Source organism: Amborella trichopoda, chromosome 3 (assembly GCF_054954075.1).
Source record: "Amborella trichopoda isolate Santa Cruz 75 chromosome 3, AtrichopodaSantaCruz75HAP2 v2.0, whole genome shotgun sequence".
In the NCBI taxonomy this organism is placed as follows: domain Eukaryota; kingdom Viridiplantae; phylum Streptophyta; class Magnoliopsida; order Amborellales; family Amborellaceae; genus Amborella; species Amborella trichopoda.
In genome coordinates, this window is record NC_142338.1 from 53,719,639 (window position 1) to 53,738,801 (window position 19,163).

Genomic DNA, 19,163 nt, shown 5'->3' on the forward strand with positions numbered 1-19,163 from the left:
TTTAAAACTCAAGCTCAACATAAAAGAATAAAATCATTTATGCTAACATCTTAATGCTTGCTTCAACCCATACAATGTTCTTTAACCCACAAAACAAATTACCGTTTCTCAACAAAACCTCAAGTTAGGTCATAAAAGTTTATTCTTTTGGTTCATCATGCAAGAAAGGAGTTAACTGCATCTAAGTCTTCCATATCTAAAGCAAATATAGCTGAATTATCCCCAATAACAAAGAAAAAAAAAAAAAAAACCGCAAAATGTCATTGAAATTAATTCCTGCATTTTGATTGATGTAAACACCCTTACTTATTCTGAATTGCAAACCTGAAATATACTTTTTCACCAAAATCTCTTGTTTTATGTTTGGAACCCAAAATGAGAAAGTGTTAAGTATTGGTATCAACTTCGGTGGTCCAAACTGAATAATGACGCTCCACTCAATTTTCTTTGCTTAACACGTGAAACATATTTATTTATTTAGTTCTACGATTTCCATAAACTATTTAAATATACTTTTGTAACTTAGCCTACTCATATTATTAACGGAATTACTTAAAGGGTATGGTTTGTAGAAGGTTGAAGCTCTAAACAATCAAACTAAGGCGTACGTTTAAACTGTATCGAAAGATGAATTTTCATAACCAAAAATTTCTGTGATGGCCTAAAATTTTATTTTCATATATAATTATAAAATTTAAAGCTTCAAAAACAATGTAGATTGAATAAATCTATAAGCACTTGAAAATATTAAAAATTGACGGCTAAAATAATGCATTACAAGATGCACTATTTCCTTGACTCGTAATCCATATTTTTTACGTTTATACATCTTGAGGTCGAGATGATTGATTTAAGGGTTTTTCAACATCAAAACAACCACTTTTAGTAAATTTTTGAGGTATGCTTTTAATTGATTGTTTCAGGCCTCATCCTTATATAAACTGTTGCGTGACTTAAATACTCCTAAAGTCGAGATGATTATACATATTTCCTTGACTCGTAATCCATATTTTTTACGTTTATACATCTTGAGGTCGAGATGATTGATTTAAGGGTTTTTCAACATCAAAACAACCACTTTTAGTAAATTTTTGAGGTATGCTTTTAATTGATTGTTTCAGGCCTCATCCTTATATAAACTGTTGCGTGACTTAAATACTCCTAAAGTCCTAATTGTTTAAGATTCTAACTTCGTAACAAAGGCATTGACTTTTTTTTAACAGATCAACTAAGGAAGTACTCGACTAAATCACTAAATTTGACCAACATGATGACTTTTTAAAGTGGTTCGACCATGATAATAGTATTTTCCAAAAAAAACGCATTTTTTTACAAAAGCACTTGAGCTCGACTAAGTTTTTCAAAACCCAGATTCGTGGGGTGGATCGTTTATGCATAGATCCGTATCGAATCACATATTTGATCTAAAAAATGTAAATAAAGAAATAAATGAAGTCTATTGGCTAAGGAGATCTAAAAAAACCAAAAATATAAGAGAAACTCAGTGAAGACCGATACCATTCCAAAACCGATTTGCTCTTGACTTTTGATTGATTCTCATCTAAATAGATGATCTAGGTCAGAAACCACTAGCTTTTTAAGTAGTGGGCTCAACCGATGATACCAAAAGCAACTACTTCTAGCAAAAGACCAGTCTTTCACATGTACCTAGTAACATCATATTACATGAACGAGGCAATTATCTTTTTATATACGTTCCAAAATTATAGTGAAATCTAGAGTACATTTAGTACACGTAAAAGTACTTTTGTGAAAATAATTTTACATTAAAAAAAAAAAAAAAACTCCATTATAGAATTTTTTAACACCACTTAGTTCCATACTCCTCGCACATTTTTTTACGCCAATTAACTTTCGCGCCTAATTAACGTTGGGAGAAAAACCTTCGGCGCCTAATAACGTGGGAGTTCTTTAACGTGAAAATACTTTCACAAAAATATTTTCACGCGTAATAGAACGTAGCCCGGAGGAAAACACAGTCCTTCCAATTGACTTGTATAAAAACCCTTCAATTTCTTGCGCATCAGTCCCTTTAACGTGGAACCCCTCTCTATGTATCATCAATTGTTTCTTTTCCCTCTTTGTTTTGTTGTTCCTGCAAATTCAGGGAAGGATTCGAATTCGTGGATGGATTTCTCTAATTTTTGGAGCGACTCATCTACTCTCTTGACCTAAAAGGAAGCTCGGCCTCTTTATTGGTACCTCTTTAGCCTTAACTCTTCGCTGAGCATTTGCATATTTATTTCTGATTAGGTCATGCAGTTATGAAAATAATCTCTGCTATTTTCTCTGTTAATTGTACTGAATCTCCTTGCTTTGAAGATTATCTGTGACTCCTTTTATGGTTTAATTTGGGAGCTATATTCGGTTTCCCAATTTTAAGAACGCTCTATTGAATGGATGTTGTAGTGGAAGTGAAGTACCTTGTAAATTGGGGAATTGGTCCAGTGGTTATCTAGCGAGGACTGCATTTGATTAATCTTGAGGATTTCTAGTTATGTATTTATTTCGGGGTTCTCATTTGGTTTATAGAGAACTGTATTCGTGAATGCTAGTATGAATGTTGTATTCTTACTGGTCTCTAAAGAATGGCTCGTTATTTAGTTTAATACACATTAGAGTGTTTCTAACCATCAATAGCTTAGCATGCTGACTCTATGCTTTTTATGGATGGATATGAAATGTTTTATGAGTTACATTATGCATTCTCGAAACCGGTCATTCACACCATCAATTGATAAATTGGTTTTATGGGTTTATTCATAGCAGTTATAATGAGACGCCAAATATTCTCTGATAGAGATTTTGATGGAGTGTATGAACATTAAGTGATAAGTGCTAAAAAATTTGAAAGAACTAGTTTTGAATACCTTGTGTTTTTGTGCCTCATTGTACTTGAGTTTGAACTACTTAAGGTAGTGATACACATGGAGATGTGATTTGATCAAGGGCTTTGAGCCCAAAGGATGAAACACGAGAGATGTGTGTGACTCATTCAAATATGTAAGTACAAAGAGAGTGTTTTGATAAAACTCAGTGTTGGTGACCATCCTCTCAATAATGTATATAATATGATGTGTTACGTGTGATGATGATTTCTTGATAAATTCTCCATAATGGCAAAAAATGTTGTATTTTGTCAAGGCTTTAATAGACATTATTTAGTCATGCTGTCACACCCCAAGAATTTACAATACTATTATTCCTGAGATGTGACGGACAAAACATATATATATCTATTGATAGGACAAATTTACAATGGCGAGGTCTTACAAAGTAAGTAAAGAAAGCTAGTACAACAACAGTATCTTCCAAGGTTGATCTTGACTATCACTCAAAATGAATCTGCAGTTATCCTGAAAAAATGTTTACCATAGTTTGATGAGTTTGGCTACTCAGTAAGTGATCATCATAACCCTAAAAATAATCATGATTGAAAGATATCAATATTTTCCAAAATGAGATCTACTAACAGAAATGCATCAACAGTTTCACTTTCAATAAATACATAATTAAGTCTAATCCGAGTAATTGAAATGCTTATAACACTTTTAACGGCAGTACATAATTCAAAGGATTTCACAAAATACCCTACTGGCGTCCCAAGTAGGTCACCTATATACCCCATCAGCATCCTGATGGGTCCACTTACTCCCTATCGGCGTCCCAGATAGGTCCACTTAATCCCTGCAGATCCACTTATACCTCACCGGCGTACCGGATGAGTCCACTTAATCCCTACCGGCGTCCCAGATAGGTCCACTTGTACCTCACCGGCGAACCGGATGAGTCCACTTGCATACTTAAATTATTTCTAAATCTCTTTAAACATTCAAAAGCAGCAATATCATGTACTCAACATATCACTGAAACCATTAATATGAATTTCACTTAAACCATTAATAACAGTCACTCTCTATAACATTTCAAAAATAACCAATCAAATATTTTGGGCTCAAATTTAGAAAGGTAGCAGTTTATAAAGGCATTCTAGCATAATTGCCAATTTAATATGTATAGAAAAACTCTTATAAAAATTCAAGAATACAGAATTATCACAATTTATGGAATATCAATTCACAAATAAACATTTCACAACAATACTGTAATCAATTGCAAAAATGTCAATTTTTAAATAATAAGGCAGTCATTTGCACATGAATTTTTACAATGTCTAAATATTCAAAACAGTAGAAAGAAATATCATTACTAAAAGCAGAAATATCACATTTATTTCTAACAGTAGACAAGAAAAATAAATAAATTTATTTTTCTAATTTACAGCATTCAAAATTTCTAATATAGATAAAATATCACAATTTTTATTAAAAAGATTATTTTTCAAGATAATGAGGTCACGTGCGCATAAAATTTATCGCGCCTAAAATTCATGATAATAAGCAGAAATAATTATTTCATTTTATTTTTAAAAAGAATGGAGTATTTTTCGAGACAATGAGGTCACTTACACATAAAACTGATAAAATAAAGATTCTAGACGGAAATATCACTATTTATTAAAAATAGACTATTTTTCAGGAAGACGATGTCACTTACCCACAATTATTTGAGAGGGAGCTTCCGATAAAAAATTCGGTTCGAGAGAGAAGTTCACTGTGTTTCGACCAGAGAGAGAGATCTCAAAATTTTGTTTTAGGGTCGGAGTGCTCACATCCCCTATTTAAATTCTTATAACGTATTATTATATTGTTTTATTACGCTCTACGTCATACTTGAGGTGTCGCGTTAAAAGCAGACTTTTATCGTACGAAAACCACGTCCGCTAAAGGACGCTGCCAGCTGCAAGCAGCAGGAGGCAAAAGCAGGTAAAGGAAAAAAAAGTAAAGGCAAAGCAAAAGTTAATCCAAAGCAAAAGTTTTGAAAATAGTGATGGTCCCCAAGTACCATCATACTCAATCAGACCATCACCTATTAAAAGCATCATTTCCCCCCTTTTTTTTTTTTTTTTTTTGAAATTTTAGGATTGTTACATTCTTCCCTCTTTAAAGAAATTTAGTCCTCTAAATTTGTGTACCTGATTACTGAAAAAGATAGGGGTATTTTTCTCTGATTTCGTCTTCTCGTTCCCAAGTCGACTCTTCTCTTGAATGATACTGCCATAATACACGGACTAAAGGAATCTCCTTGTTACGCAACACTTGCACCCTTTTATCCAGTATCAAAATTGGCTGCTCAATGAAGGATAGGTCATTCCTGATCGGTAAAGGTTCATATTTTAAGATATGGGATGGGTCGGGCTGATATTTTCGTAGTGAAGATACATGAAAGACATTATGGACATTTGCCAATTCGGGTGGTAAGGCAAGTCTATAAGCGACACCTCCGATTCTTTCCAGGATTTCAAATGGTCCGATGTAACGTGGGCTCAACTTTCCTTTCTTGCCGAATCTCATAATGCCCTTTATTGGTGAGATTTTTAGGAAAACTCGATCACCTTCCTCAAATTCAAGATCTCTCCTTCGGCTATCGGCATAACACTTTTGCCGACACTGAGCTGTCCTGAGCCTTTCACGAATTAATGCTATTTTATCTGTGGTTATCTGGACAATTTCTGGCCCCAAAAGCTTTCTTTCACCAACCTCGTCCCAACATATGGGTGACCTGCATTTCCTTCCATACAGGGCTTCATATGGTGCCATTTGAATACTGGCTTGGAAGCTATTATTATAAGCAAACTCAATCAAGGGTAAATGGTCATCCCAGGTTCCTGTAAGGTCAATAACACAGGCCCTCAGCATATCTTCCAAGGTTTGGATGGTCCTCTCCGATTGTCCATCAGTTTGGGGGTGAAAGGCAGTACTAAAGGCGAGTCTCGTCCCCATGGCTGACTGTAGTCTGGCCCAAAATTTAGAAGTAAACCGAGTATCCCTGTCCGATACAATACTGACAGGAACTCCATGCAACCGCACTATTTCCTTAATGTACAGTTGAGCCAGTCGATTCAAAGTGTACGTCGTGCGAATCGGTAGAAAGTGGGCAGCTTTGGTTAATCGGTCCACAATGACCCAAATGCTATCATGTCCTGAATTTGTTCTAGGCAAGCCAGAGACAAAATTCATAGAGATGTGCTCCCATTTCCATTCTGGCACCGATAAAGGCTGCAACAACCCAGCGGGCCTTTGATGTTCAGCTTTTACTTGCTGGTATGTTAGGCATTTAGACACAAATAGTGCTACCTCTTTTTTCATATTATTCCACCAAAAGGTTTTCTTCGGGTCCTGATACATTTTAATACTTCTGGGATGTATTGTATAACGAGAATGATGTGCTTCTTCTAAGATAGCTTTCGTTACACTCTCATCATTCGGGACACAAACCCGACTTTTGAATCTTAGCAAATCCTCACTACATATAGAGAATTCATCTCTCTTTCCTTGTTCACCTCTTCTATAATTGTTATAAGCTGAGGGTCTTTCTTTTGTGCCAATCGAATCTGTTGGATTAATTGGGGTTCCGCCTTAATATTGGCAATCATACTTACCACACCATTAATGGACGGAGTTGGATGCCAATCCACTATTTCCTCTAACAATCGCATTTCTTGGATCATTAGATGAGCTAAGACTCCCGTAGATTTTCTACTTAGAGCGTCGGCCACAACGTTAGCTTTTCCTGAATGATAATGGATTGTACAATCATAATCTTTTAAGAAATCCATCCATCTTATCTGCCGCATATTTAAATCCTTCTGAGAGAAAAGGTATTTCAAACTCTTATGATCCGTGTATATTACGAATTGTTCACCATATAGATAATGCCTCCATATTTTCAAAGCGAATACTATTGCAGCTAGCTCCAAATCATGAATTGGATATTTTTTCTCATATTCTTTTAACTGTCTGGATGCATATGCCACTACTTTCCCATATTGCATTAATACACAGCCCAAACCTTTATGTGAAGCATCACTATAAATCACAAATCCCCCACTCCCCTCAGAAATAGTTAAAATAGGTGCTGAAGTTAATCGAACTTTTAGTTCTTGAAAACTCTCCTCACATTCACTTGTCCACTAAAATTTGACATTTTTCTGTGTCAATCGAGTCAATGGGATTGTGATTCGAGAAAATCCTTCTACAAATTTTCTGTAATATCCTGTCAATCCCAAAAAGCTTCGAACTTCAGTCACATTACTTGGTTGTTTCCAATTAACAACGGCTTCAACCTTTGAAGGAGATAGACCTTCTTTTGATATGACATGTCTTAAAAATGTCACTTGTTCAAGCCAAAATTCACATTTACTAAGTTTGGCATACAATTTCTTCTCTCTTAATATTTGCAATACCATTCTTAAATGCTGCTCATGTTCCTTCTGATTCTTGGAATAAATTAAAATATCATCGATGAATACCACAATAAATTTATCCAAAAAGGGCTTAAAGATCCGATTCATCAAATCCATAAATGCTGCTGGTGCATTGGTTAATCCAAAAGGCATGACTAAAAAGTCATAATGGCTATACCTTGTTCTGAAAGCTGTCTTGAGTACATCTTCACTTTTAATCTTAAGCTGATGGTATCCAGATCTAAGATCAATTTTTGAAAACACTTGTGATCCTTGTAATTGATCAAATAAATCATCAATCCTAGGTAATGGATAGTTATTTTTTACTGTCACTTGGTTCAACTGTCTATAATCAATACACAATCTCATAGTCCCATCTCTCTTTTTGACAAACAGTACTGGAGCACCCCAAGGTGACACACTGGGCCAGATAAAACTTTATCTAATAATTCTTCTAATTGTTGTTTCAGTTCTGCAGGAGCCATTCTGTAAGGTGCCTTAGAAATTGGTGCTACCCCTGGCAATAATTCAATGGAGAATTCAATTTCCCTGTCAGGCGGTAATCCTGGCAATTCTTCAGGAAAAACGTCGGGAAATTCTTGGATAACCGGAGTGGTATCCAAATTTATTTATTCCTTCCTATCTTCTTTGATATAGGCAAGAAAGCTTTGACACCCTTTTCGAAGGAGGCAATTAGCTCGAATACAAGAGATTAAATATGATGGGGAGTCTTCTTTGACACCATTGAAGTAAAATACTGGTTGATTCGGAATACTAAAGGTAACAATTTTCTTATAACAATCAATACTTGCATGGTATGCAGAGAGCCAATCCATGCCTAAGATTACATCAAAATCTTGAATTTCCAGGAGTATTAAATCAACCAACAGTTCCTTTTCTTCTATCTTTATTACACATGATTTGTACATTATATTGGTGTTAATTGAATCTCCCATCGGTGTGGCTACCTTTAGAATGTATTCTAATTGTTCTGGTTCTACCTTTAAGTGGCATGCGAAGTGTTGTGACACAAATGAATGAGTAGATCCAGGATCAATCAAAACATGAGCTACTTTTTGGAAGACAGTAAGAGTACCTTGGATCACTGATTTTGAGGCCTGAGCGTCTTGCTTGGTAATCGCAAATACTCTTCCCTTGATCTGAGGCTTCGGAGCTATCTCTCCCTGCTTTGGAAGCTGTTGTGTCTGTAAGCTAGGACATTGTTTAATCTGGTGTCCCAATTTTCCACATTTAAAACAGGCTCCGGTATTCCAATAACAAGGGCTTGATCCATGATTTTTCCCACATTTTCTACATGGTTCTATTGGGTTTTGAAATGGCGAGGGCCTTGGCTTCTTGTTTGGCCTTTCAAACTGTTGTCGATTAGATGATGTAGGTCTAACATGACTGTTCTGATTTTTTGTCTTTTGGTAATCTTCAAAATCTTTTTCGACAATTTGGGCACGATCCACTATCTCAGCATAAGTTCTTAATTTCAAGACTGATATTCTGCTTCTAATAGCTGGCCTGAGACCCCTTTCAAATTTCTTCACCTTTCTTGCCTCATTATTAATCATATGCGGTGCAAACCTGGCCAATTCAGTAAACTTAGTCTCGTACTGTGCTACTGTCTTATTTCTTTGGATTAATTCTAGAAATTCCATTTCTTTTTGGTCTCGAATAAAATCTGGGAAATATTTTTCATTAAATGCCTCTAGAAATACTTCCCAAGTCAAGGTTTTATTTTCTTTTACCAATACTCCTTTTGTCATTCGCCACCAGTGTTGTGCCTCACCTTCTAACATAAAAACTGCCAAGGCCACCTTCCTATCATCAGGACATTCCATAACCTCGAATATTTTTTCCAATTGCATAATCCATTCCTCGGCTTCCAGTGGGTTTACAGCACCCTTAAAAGAATGTGGGTTTAATTTCTTAAATTGTTCGATATTGCTCCCACCATTTCCTGTAACTGACTGCCTGGGTGGATTGTTGTTTTCCATCTGATGTTGCATTAGAGCAACCATATTTTCCAAAACTTTGTGAATTCCATCTATATTGGCTTCAGCTATTCTGGATCCTGACTTTTTCCCGGTCTGTACACACAATAAATGCGATTTTAAGTACATTCTTTTTAAATTTCCTAAGGATTTTAAACCTATTGCTCTGATACCATAATTGTCACACCCCAAGAATTTACAATACTATTATTCCTGAGATGTGACGGACAAAACATATATACATCTATTGATAGGACAAATTTACAGTGGCGAGGTCTTACAAAGTAAGTAAAGAAAGCTAGTACAACAACAGTATCTTCCAAGGTTGATCTTGACTATCACTCAAAATGAATCCGCAGTTATCCTGAAAAAATGTTTACCATAGTTTGATGAGTTTGGCTACTCAGTAAGTGATCATCATAACCCTAAAAATAATCATGATTGAAAGATATCAATATTTTTCAAAATGAGATCTACTAACAGAAATGCATCAACAGTTTCACTTTCAATAAATGCATAATTAAGTCTAATCCGAGTAATTGAAATGCTTATAACACTTTTAACGGCAGTACATAATTGAAAGGATTTCACAAAATACCCTACTGGCGTCCCAAGTAGGTCACCTATATACCCCATCAGCGTCCTGATGGGTCCACTTAATCCCTATCGGCATCCCAGATAGGTCCACTTAATCCCTGCAGGTCAACTTATACCTCACCGGCGTACCGGATGAGTCCACTTAATCCCTACCGGCGTCCCAGATAGGTCCACTTATACCTCACCGGCAAACCGGATGAGTCCACTTGCATACTTAAATTATTTCTAAATCTCTTTAAACATTCGAAAGCAGCAATATCATGTACTCAACATATCACTGAAACCATTAATATGAATTTCACTTAAACCATTAATAACAGTCACTCTCTATAACATTTCAAAAATAACCAATCAAATATTTTGGGCTCAAATTTAGAAAGGTAGCAGTTTGTAAAGGCATTCTAGCATAATTGCCAATTTAATATGTATAGAAAAACTCTTATAAAAATTCAAGAATACAAAATTATCACAATTTATGGAATTTCAATTCACAAATAAACATTTCACAACAATACTATAATCAATTGCAAAAATGTCAATTTTAAAATAATAAGGCAGTCATTTACACATGAATTTTTACAATGTCTAAATATTCAAAACAGTAGAAAGAAATATCACAATTTTACTAAAAGCAGAAATATCACATTTATTTCTAACAATAGACAAGAAAAATAAATAAATTTATTTTTCTAATTTACAGCATTCAAAATTTCTAACATAGATAAAATATCACAATTTTTATTAAAAAGATTATTTTTCAAGATAATGAGGTCACGTGCGCATAAAATTTATCGCGCCTAAAATTCATGATAATAAGCAGAAATAATTATTTCATTTTATTTTTAAAAAGAATGGAGTATTTTTCGAGACAATGAGGTCACTTACACATAAAACTGATAAAATAAAGATTCTAGACGGAAAAATCACTATTTATTAAAAATAGACTATTTTTCAGGAAGACGATGTCACTTACCCACAATTATTTGAGAGGGAGCTTCCGATAAAAAATTCGATTCGAGAGAGAAGTTCACTGTGTTTCGACCAGAGAGAGAGATCTCAAAATTTTGTTTTAGGGTGGGAGTGCTCACATCCCCTATTTAAATTCTTATAACGTATTATTATATTGTTTTATTACGCTCTACCTCATACCTGAAGTGTCGCGTTAAAAGCAGATTTTTATCGTACGAAAACCACGTCTGCTAAAGGACGCTGCCAGCTGCAAGCAGCAGGAAGCAAAAGCAGGCAAAGGAAAAAAAAGTAAAGGCAAAGCAAAAGTTAATCCAAAGCAAAAGTTTTGAAAATAGTGATGGTCCCCAAGGACCATCATACTCAATCAGACCATTACCTATTAAAAGCATCATTTCCCCCCCCTTTTTTTTTTTTTTTTTTTTTTTTTTTGAAATTTTAGGATTGTTACACATGCGCTATTTTGGATAAAGTTATAAGATGGTATAGATGATTTGTTTTTGTGGCTATGAACTTGACTTGGTAGGAAATTAAAGGTGAATGCGGTAAAATGATTTATGAAGGCTAAACATGTATTTTAAAATTAAATTGGATGATTTGAAAAAAGTCTAAGTCTATGAATATGGTTTTGAGAAAACCACATAATCTTGCAAGGTCCATTAAGTCTTTATGAAAATTATTTTAAACTGTCATATTACTATATAACCATTGCTTGTGAATGTACATATCGGGTCAATTTTTTTTATTAAAAAGAAAAACATTGTGTCTTGGAGGTATTTATAAAAGTAGGAGAAAAACTATCATGCATTGTTTGTTTTTAAATACCTATAGGCCTTGACCCATGTTTCTAGTTATTTAGAATCTTCGATTACCTAAGACTTTGAACCATAAGAAATGCTGTAGGAATGCCATCATGCTAGACTTCATTGACACATATTGTGTTGATTAGATAACTTTGTTTGTATGAATTTACTACCAAGATGTCTAGTATGGTTGAACCTTTGTGATTCATGAAGGTTTTTACATATTGTGAAACCAACGGGCATTGAATTACATATTATATGAAACTTGATATGCTACCTCATGATATTTGCATAAGAATGTTGATAATGTATATATTGTATGTGCAATAATTGAGTGGAAGCTGCTACAGTCCCATGTTTTTTTAACTGCTTAGATATTCAGATATACAAGTGCAAGCTATCTCACGGATCCAAAACATGTGAAATCTACATCTGGATATGTGTTCATGCTTGGGGGGGAACAGTTTTTTGGAAATAAAAAAAACAGGCAGGATGTGACGAAATTGAGTACGTGGTGTGTTGTTTAGTGATCGAGGAGGCCGTATGGATTAAGAAATTCCTTAATCGACTTGACTTTCATCTCGTGCATTATGAAGCAGTAAGAATTTTCTACGATAGCACGGCGGTGATATGTGTGTCAAAGGAGCCACGATTCCATAAGAACTCCAAGCATATAAAACCATGTTTTTATCACCTGAGGAATGAGGTGAGATTGAGAAAGATCGAGATCGAGATAAATTAAATATTACAGTGGGAGCACCTGTTAGTAGTTGACGTGCCAGATGAAACAATAGATTATAATGTTCTTCACCCATGGAACCCAAATGTGTGGTGCTGGTTGTATGGCTACAAATGGGAACAACTTATTTGAAGAATTCTTTTGATCCCATAAACATACGACTCCATGCTATTAGGGTACGTGATGGTCTTATGAGACAACATGTCTATGATTCGTGATGCTATGTGAAAGATGAGTTACATCCACTTTTTGGGATGAGATCCGAGCAGCAAAGAGAAAAATATATTGCCTCTATAAATCCTTTTGTGAAAGGATTGATGGCGAAAGTCATGATTAATGTATTGAGAGAATAAGTAAAATGCTTAAGAGATATTATAATTGGGAGAGAGAGATGGGAATGAGAGAAAGTGAGAATGTAAGGCCTTCAAATGCCAAGTGAGAGATATTGGGGTTATGTGGCCTTTAAATGCCTTATGAGTGCTTGTAAAATAAAATCATATAGTGGAACCTAAACTCAGTGGGAGTGTGGTTCTTCGGGGACCATACTAAGCAAACAATATTTGCTGATACAGGAATGTGCTTGACGATATAGGCCAGTCGGTTGGAAAAAACCCAAGGTACCTGGGCATAGAGAACAAACCGAGAAGGATCCTGGGTTATCCAGTGATGATGTCAGAGCTTATGTCTGGATGAATGAGCCGAGGGACTGTGTGGCCCTTGTGTGCGATGGTGGGCCTACAGAGACAGGGGCCAAAATCTCATCCATGATCCATCACACGACATGCATATCGATAGATCGTTTAAGAAAGCCAGATATCCACCTTTTAGGGTGAAGCGTATACATGTACGAGAGATACTCCTATGCGCCATAGAGCTGTGCTCGCATAAGGTCTTGGTGACCTTGATTCGTCTCTAGGGGAGGACCTGTAATCCAAAGATTGATATTGCGATCCATTGGCTCATCGGCTAGACTTTGGTGTCCCGCTAATGAGCCCTTGTTTGGACTGTGGGTTATGGAAACATTGGGTCGGTCTGATAAAGCAAGTGTGGCCCATAGTCCACAGTTGAAGGTGGAGTGCCCCATGATTGTTAATTCAATTCCCAAACCATATGGATCTATTTCCCATCATGTTAATTTAGTTATGTTTGTCTTATGATAGAAATTATCTTAGAATTGTTATTTGAATTTTTATGAGTCTTTTGATATTTTATTTATAATTTTTGGACTTTTCAAAGTAAAGTTATTGATTTTAAAAAAGTACAAAATTCAAATAATATTTTAGAAATTAATTTGTTAAGTATCATGGGGGCCCATAATGCTCATGGGCCCAACATGTACCATGTGGGTGGGGCCCACACATGCCACACATGGGTGGCACACCCTACCTCTTGGTTCTTTGCTTTGTTGTCAAGCTATTCAAATTTAAAAAATGTATTTTGTGGCATGTGATCTAATATTATATATGGAAAAGATTGACCACATCTTATTCTAAATATTGAAAGTATATCTTGACTTGATATATCTTTAAATAGTATGGGAAAGAATATGTTATTTTATGGAATGAATAATATTTAAATAAGATTCAATTTATTTAAATATATTGATGGGAAAATGATTTAAGAAAAGGAGGATAATGATCCAAGCACATTCCATAATGTTGATGGCCCATTTATGGGATGGATGGCTCAGATCGCTCACCCTATAAGTCACATTCACCAACGGTCCATATTTAATATCAAGAAGAGACAAACTATGAAAAACTCTAAAAAACCTTAAACTTAATTTTTCTCTGTAAATAGGGTTGTACCTTTCTATTCTCTACACCTTCTCTCTCGCCCATAACTTTCTCTCTCCTCTCTCTAACAAAGGCACGCCCCACTCTCTCTCCAACTTTCTCTCCCTAATCCTCTTTCTCCTAAAGCTCATAAAGGGGCACACCCCAACCCTAGGGTTCCCACTCTTTCTCTCTCTTGTCTTAAAAATACTAAGGGTTGGGAAATTAAGGTTAAGCCAAGAATATTTTGGAGGTTAAATTTTGTAGAGATTTAAGGGTGTATACTCAGTTTGGCCGAAACTTGTTTTACCGATTCAAGATTGAAGTTAGACCGCTGATCCCGCGCCATCGGATATTGGTGACTCGGTATGGGAAGTAATAAGCCCGGTTGAGGTAATCTCCTATATTCTCTTTTGTTTCTTGCATATTTAATATTATAGTCTTTACATTCTCAAGCACAAGATTTGTGGTGATTTTTTTTGGTTAAAGAAAATTAGTTTAATGGAATTTAAGTTTTTTTTTGGATTGGTAAATTTTATTTTCTTTGAAACAAGAATTATTGTAATAAGACTACTTGTAAGTGATCTTTGATAAATAATAATAAAAAAAAAAAAAATTCCCCGACAAGATCGCATTAGTCGTTTTTTTCAATATATCCTATCCATGACTTGTAGGCTGCACTCATTTATGTGTCTGGACACCTTGTCCAGAGGTCCCCTGCTCCACACAATCTCCCCCTCAAAATCATCTCAAGTCCAAATTTATGGCCATCGTGAAATCGAAGACACAAATCTGAACGGCGAGAAAAAGAGAAATTTGTTCAGAATTGAGACTGCCAACTTGCTGGAAAACACTTTTGAATCAACAATCGTCTCGATGTATGTATACAAAAAAGATTGTAAGTATTAAAAGTAATGCATTTTGTAATACATTATTTGCACTATCTATTCTCATATTTTAAAATATTTATAGATGTGCTCTGTACTCTTTTTTGGAGGATTAAATTTCACAATCAGGGGAAATAGATTTTCAGCCCATCATTGACGTTTGGGGTTAGCCTTGCCTCTTACTTTAGTTGTTTAAGGATGTATTAATAAAGGATTGGGTTTCTATGAGTTTGCCGACTCACATATGCATATGTATCTACCCTTACATGTAGAGGGTTATGTACCCATGACTCAAAATTTTCTTGCCAAGCCACACGAAATAGATTCCCGGAAGTATGCGGAAAGATTATTGCTAACTGCCTGAAGTGAGAAGCAAAAGTATTTTGATAAAGACCTTCCTATGTGATATCATCATGACTCTCAGATCCATCTTAAAGATAGATTTTGGATCCAAAATTTCAAGAGATCTATGTTCTATAAAAAAATTTAAAACAACATTTTCAAATTCAAGTAAGTGTTTTTTTTCTTTTGAATTTTTTTGGTCACCATCTTTTCTCTGAACGTCCATCTTACAGATGGATGCTCGATGGTCAGATGACACATGCATCCACTGACTCACAAAAACTTCTCCATTAATAAAAATATTTCAAATATTTTCTCCTAAACTGCCAAAAAAAATCTAAAGCAAATGTAAGCACTTTAAAATATTTTCTCCTAAAAAGATAAAAAATTCTGAACTCAAAGCATAAGCACCAAGCTTTTTCCTGGTTTCTATCCATTGTACGTAACCCAAAGCCCAACAACCGTCCCACAATCAAATCATGGATGCCCAGTCCAACTTGACAAAGTGGAAGTGAGTCAAGCACACCTCTCATTGTAACTTCACATAAAAGATTGCACCACCCACCATCACCAAGCCTGCAACAAGCCATGGCGCCCATCCCCTCAAGCTTTCCTCACACAAAGTGCACAATCCATCCATCTCGACCATCGCCTGTTGAGCGCTATGACCTAACACCATGGGATCTGGCCATGCTCTCCGCCCACTATATCCAGAAAGGTGTCCTCTTAGGTCAACCCTCATCTTCTCTGAGCTCTGTGCTTGATAACCTCAAGGTCTCCTTGGCTGATTGCCTCACTCACTTCTTCCCTCTCGTGGGGCGCCTGGCCACGAGTACTGATGGAGCCATCTACATCCAGTGCAATGACGCCGGTGCCGCCTTCATTCATGCCAAGGCCACTCATCTCACAGTGGATGACATCGTGGCTTCGCCTTATGTCACTGACGATGTGAAGGCCCTCTTTGCCCTGGATGGTGCCATCGGCCACGATGGCCATGAGCTACCCTTACTAGCCGTTCAGGTATCTGGTGTATCTGTTTGTGCCATTCTATTCGCAATTCTATTACATTGTATATGCTGGGAACCAATTCAACATGTTTGGACATTAAAAATTTTATCCATTTGTATTGGTCTTCCTTACTGGCTAATTATTGGATTGTAAACCATGAGCAGGTTACAGAGCTGAGTGATGGTTTGTTCATTGGGTGCTCCATGAACCACACCGTAGCCGATGGCAGCTCCTTCTGGAGCTTCTTCAACTCGTGGGCAGAGATATCGAGGGGGGATGGAAGTTCTTTAAAGATCTCCCAGCAACCAGTATTAGAGCCCTGGTTTCTTAAGGATCGCCGCATAGCCATGAATCTTTCAGAGGATACCCTAGAAAGATACTCCCCACCTCCCCTAACTGAGAGATTTTTCCATTTTAGCGCCCAATCAATAGCATTGCTCAAGCACAAGGCTAACATGCACATAGATGAGGATGGATCCGGCAAGATCTCTTCATTGCAGTCTCTAACAGCACTCATGTGGCGAGCTGTGACACGGGCTCGTGGTTTCCCTCCAACCCAGACCACCAAATGTGGGATGGCCGCAGGGAACCGATCAAGGTTGTCACCACCTCTATCACCTGACTACTTCGGCAACTGCATCCAGGCTATTGTTGTGAGTACAACCGTAGGGGAGCTGCTCAGCCAGGAGCTTGGCTGGGCAGCATCAATGCTGCGGCAGGCTACACTGGGCCATACAGATGTGAGCGTGCGAGCCCATCTCGAGGCTTCGATGAAAGCACCCCGGCCATATCACCTTAGCAATTTTGACCCTTTTAGTATTATGGTTGGGAGTTCACCCAGATTCCCCATGTATCAGAATGATTTTGGATGGGGGATTCCCCTCGCGGTACGCAGCGGTAATGCGAACAAGTTTGATGGCAGAATCTATGCTTACCAAGGGAGGGAAGGAGAAGGAAGCATTGACATGGAAGTGTGTCTTGCCCCACAGGTCATGACTGCCCTTGAATCAGACCAAGAGTTTCTTGCAGCAGTTACATATCTGTAAATGGTTGGAAACAATGAATCAAACTAAGCGAGTCCAGGCTCCTACTCGCCCTAGTTACTTGACTAACCCTTAAGGACCCTTTCGTAGTAGACATTCTTTTATCTTAGTAGCCAGCAAAAATTGCACCTACATAACCAGTAAATTTCAAATCCATCACATTATAACAAACATTAGCATTACATGTTTCGTTCCAATAATGAAGGATCTACTTCACAATTGTTATTAGTCAATTCCTCAATTTGAAATTGTTGCTTGTCAATCACTCAAATTTTAAGTGACCTTAAGCCTCAAGGAAGTTTCATCCCTAGCGAATTTCCCTTTTTCAATGGTTTTAGTCAACTTATCTATAAGATTGTTTTTATTATGAATTCTATAATAAAATTTTTCATTATTCTACTGCACATAATATAGTGATATTGGATATTAATAAACTTTGTGCTATCATGTTGGATTCTTTGCCAAAAACAACACACTCTAGCCATCACTGAAGCGGTACCCTTTCTTGTATAACTCAATTACTCCAAGTAACTCAGACAAATTGATTACTTAGATGTAAGAGCAAGTGAGCATATACCTGTAGAAGACAAAGCGACCATAAACTACGATATCGGTAACTAACAAACTGTACCACCTCCCAAATAAAAAAAATAGAGAAATTTATGCCCATACCCATTTAATTAATTGCTGTTACTAAGTTTCACCTTTTTAACGTTATTACAATCATACTCTTTTTCTACGGCTTTTTTTCAAAGTCGCCAAAATACCCATAATTTGGATTTTAAAAATCCAAAGTTTACCAAAACCCATTACGTTCCTTTGAAAGACAATAAAATTTTTGCAACTTCTGGATTTCAAACTTCAAAATTTTATTGTTGGGGATTGGATTCCAGTAACAATAAGTTGATGCCAATAACAACTTCAGGAATCCTTTAGTGTTGTCTATTGGATTCTAATGAGGGCCTTGGGTTTTTAAAAACCTGAAATTTGTTGGTGCAAAACCCAATAACAACTTTGGAGCAATATATGGGGCGAATTGAAGTGCTCGACAACTTTGGATTTTGAAAATCCAAAGTTGGGGCAATTTGAGGAAAAACCATAACATTTTCAAAATGGGTACGAGGGTAATATTTCTATTTGATAGGGGTTTTAGTAATAACCATTAAACAAAGGGGTATGGATGTATGTAATTTTCTCAAAAAAAAAATATTGAGTTGTAATCCTTTTATCCGAAAAGATTGCAATATGCATCTACATAACCAATAAATTTCAAATCCATTTCATTGTAACAGATATCATCATTGCATGTTCCTTTTCAATGATGAAGGATCTACTTCACTACATCCAAGGATCATGACCAAGATTCATTGCGTATCTATGTGCAATATCAACCTTGGTAAACATAGCTAACATGAACCTCCAACTAGAGTATGTGGTACTCGATATTTTTGTGTTTTCTCTGAAAATATTAATTTGAAGGCAACTTAATGTGCATAGAAAAATGGATTACTAATTGGCTTCGAATTCTACATGTTGAAGCACAACAATGCCTTCTCCATATAACTCTTTACAAGTAATTAGTTTAAGAGCTGCAATATCTTTTTTAGTTGGGACAGGAAGAATTAAGATAGTTTCTCTCTCTTAAAAAAATTAAAATAGTTTCTCTCTCTTAATTT

At 36.1% G+C, this 19,163-nt stretch overlaps 1 protein-coding gene across 1 annotated transcript; it reads left to right on the forward strand.

The window, feature by feature from the left end:
- The first annotated feature begins 2,055 nt into the window (after nucleotides 1–2,055).
- Nucleotides 2,056–17,891, forward strand: LOC148782967 (putative acetyltransferase At3g50280). Its single transcript, XM_088861363.1, has 3 exons — nucleotides 2,056–2,219; nucleotides 14,882–16,456; nucleotides 16,609–17,891. The coding sequence occupies exons 2-3, from the start codon at nucleotides 16,025–16,027 to the stop codon at nucleotides 17,488–17,490; spliced, it is 1,314 nt and encodes a 437-aa protein (XP_088717489.1). The 5' UTR covers nucleotides 2,056–2,219; nucleotides 14,882–16,024; the 3' UTR covers nucleotides 17,491–17,891.
- Nucleotides 17,892–19,163: the final 1,272 nt, after the last annotated feature.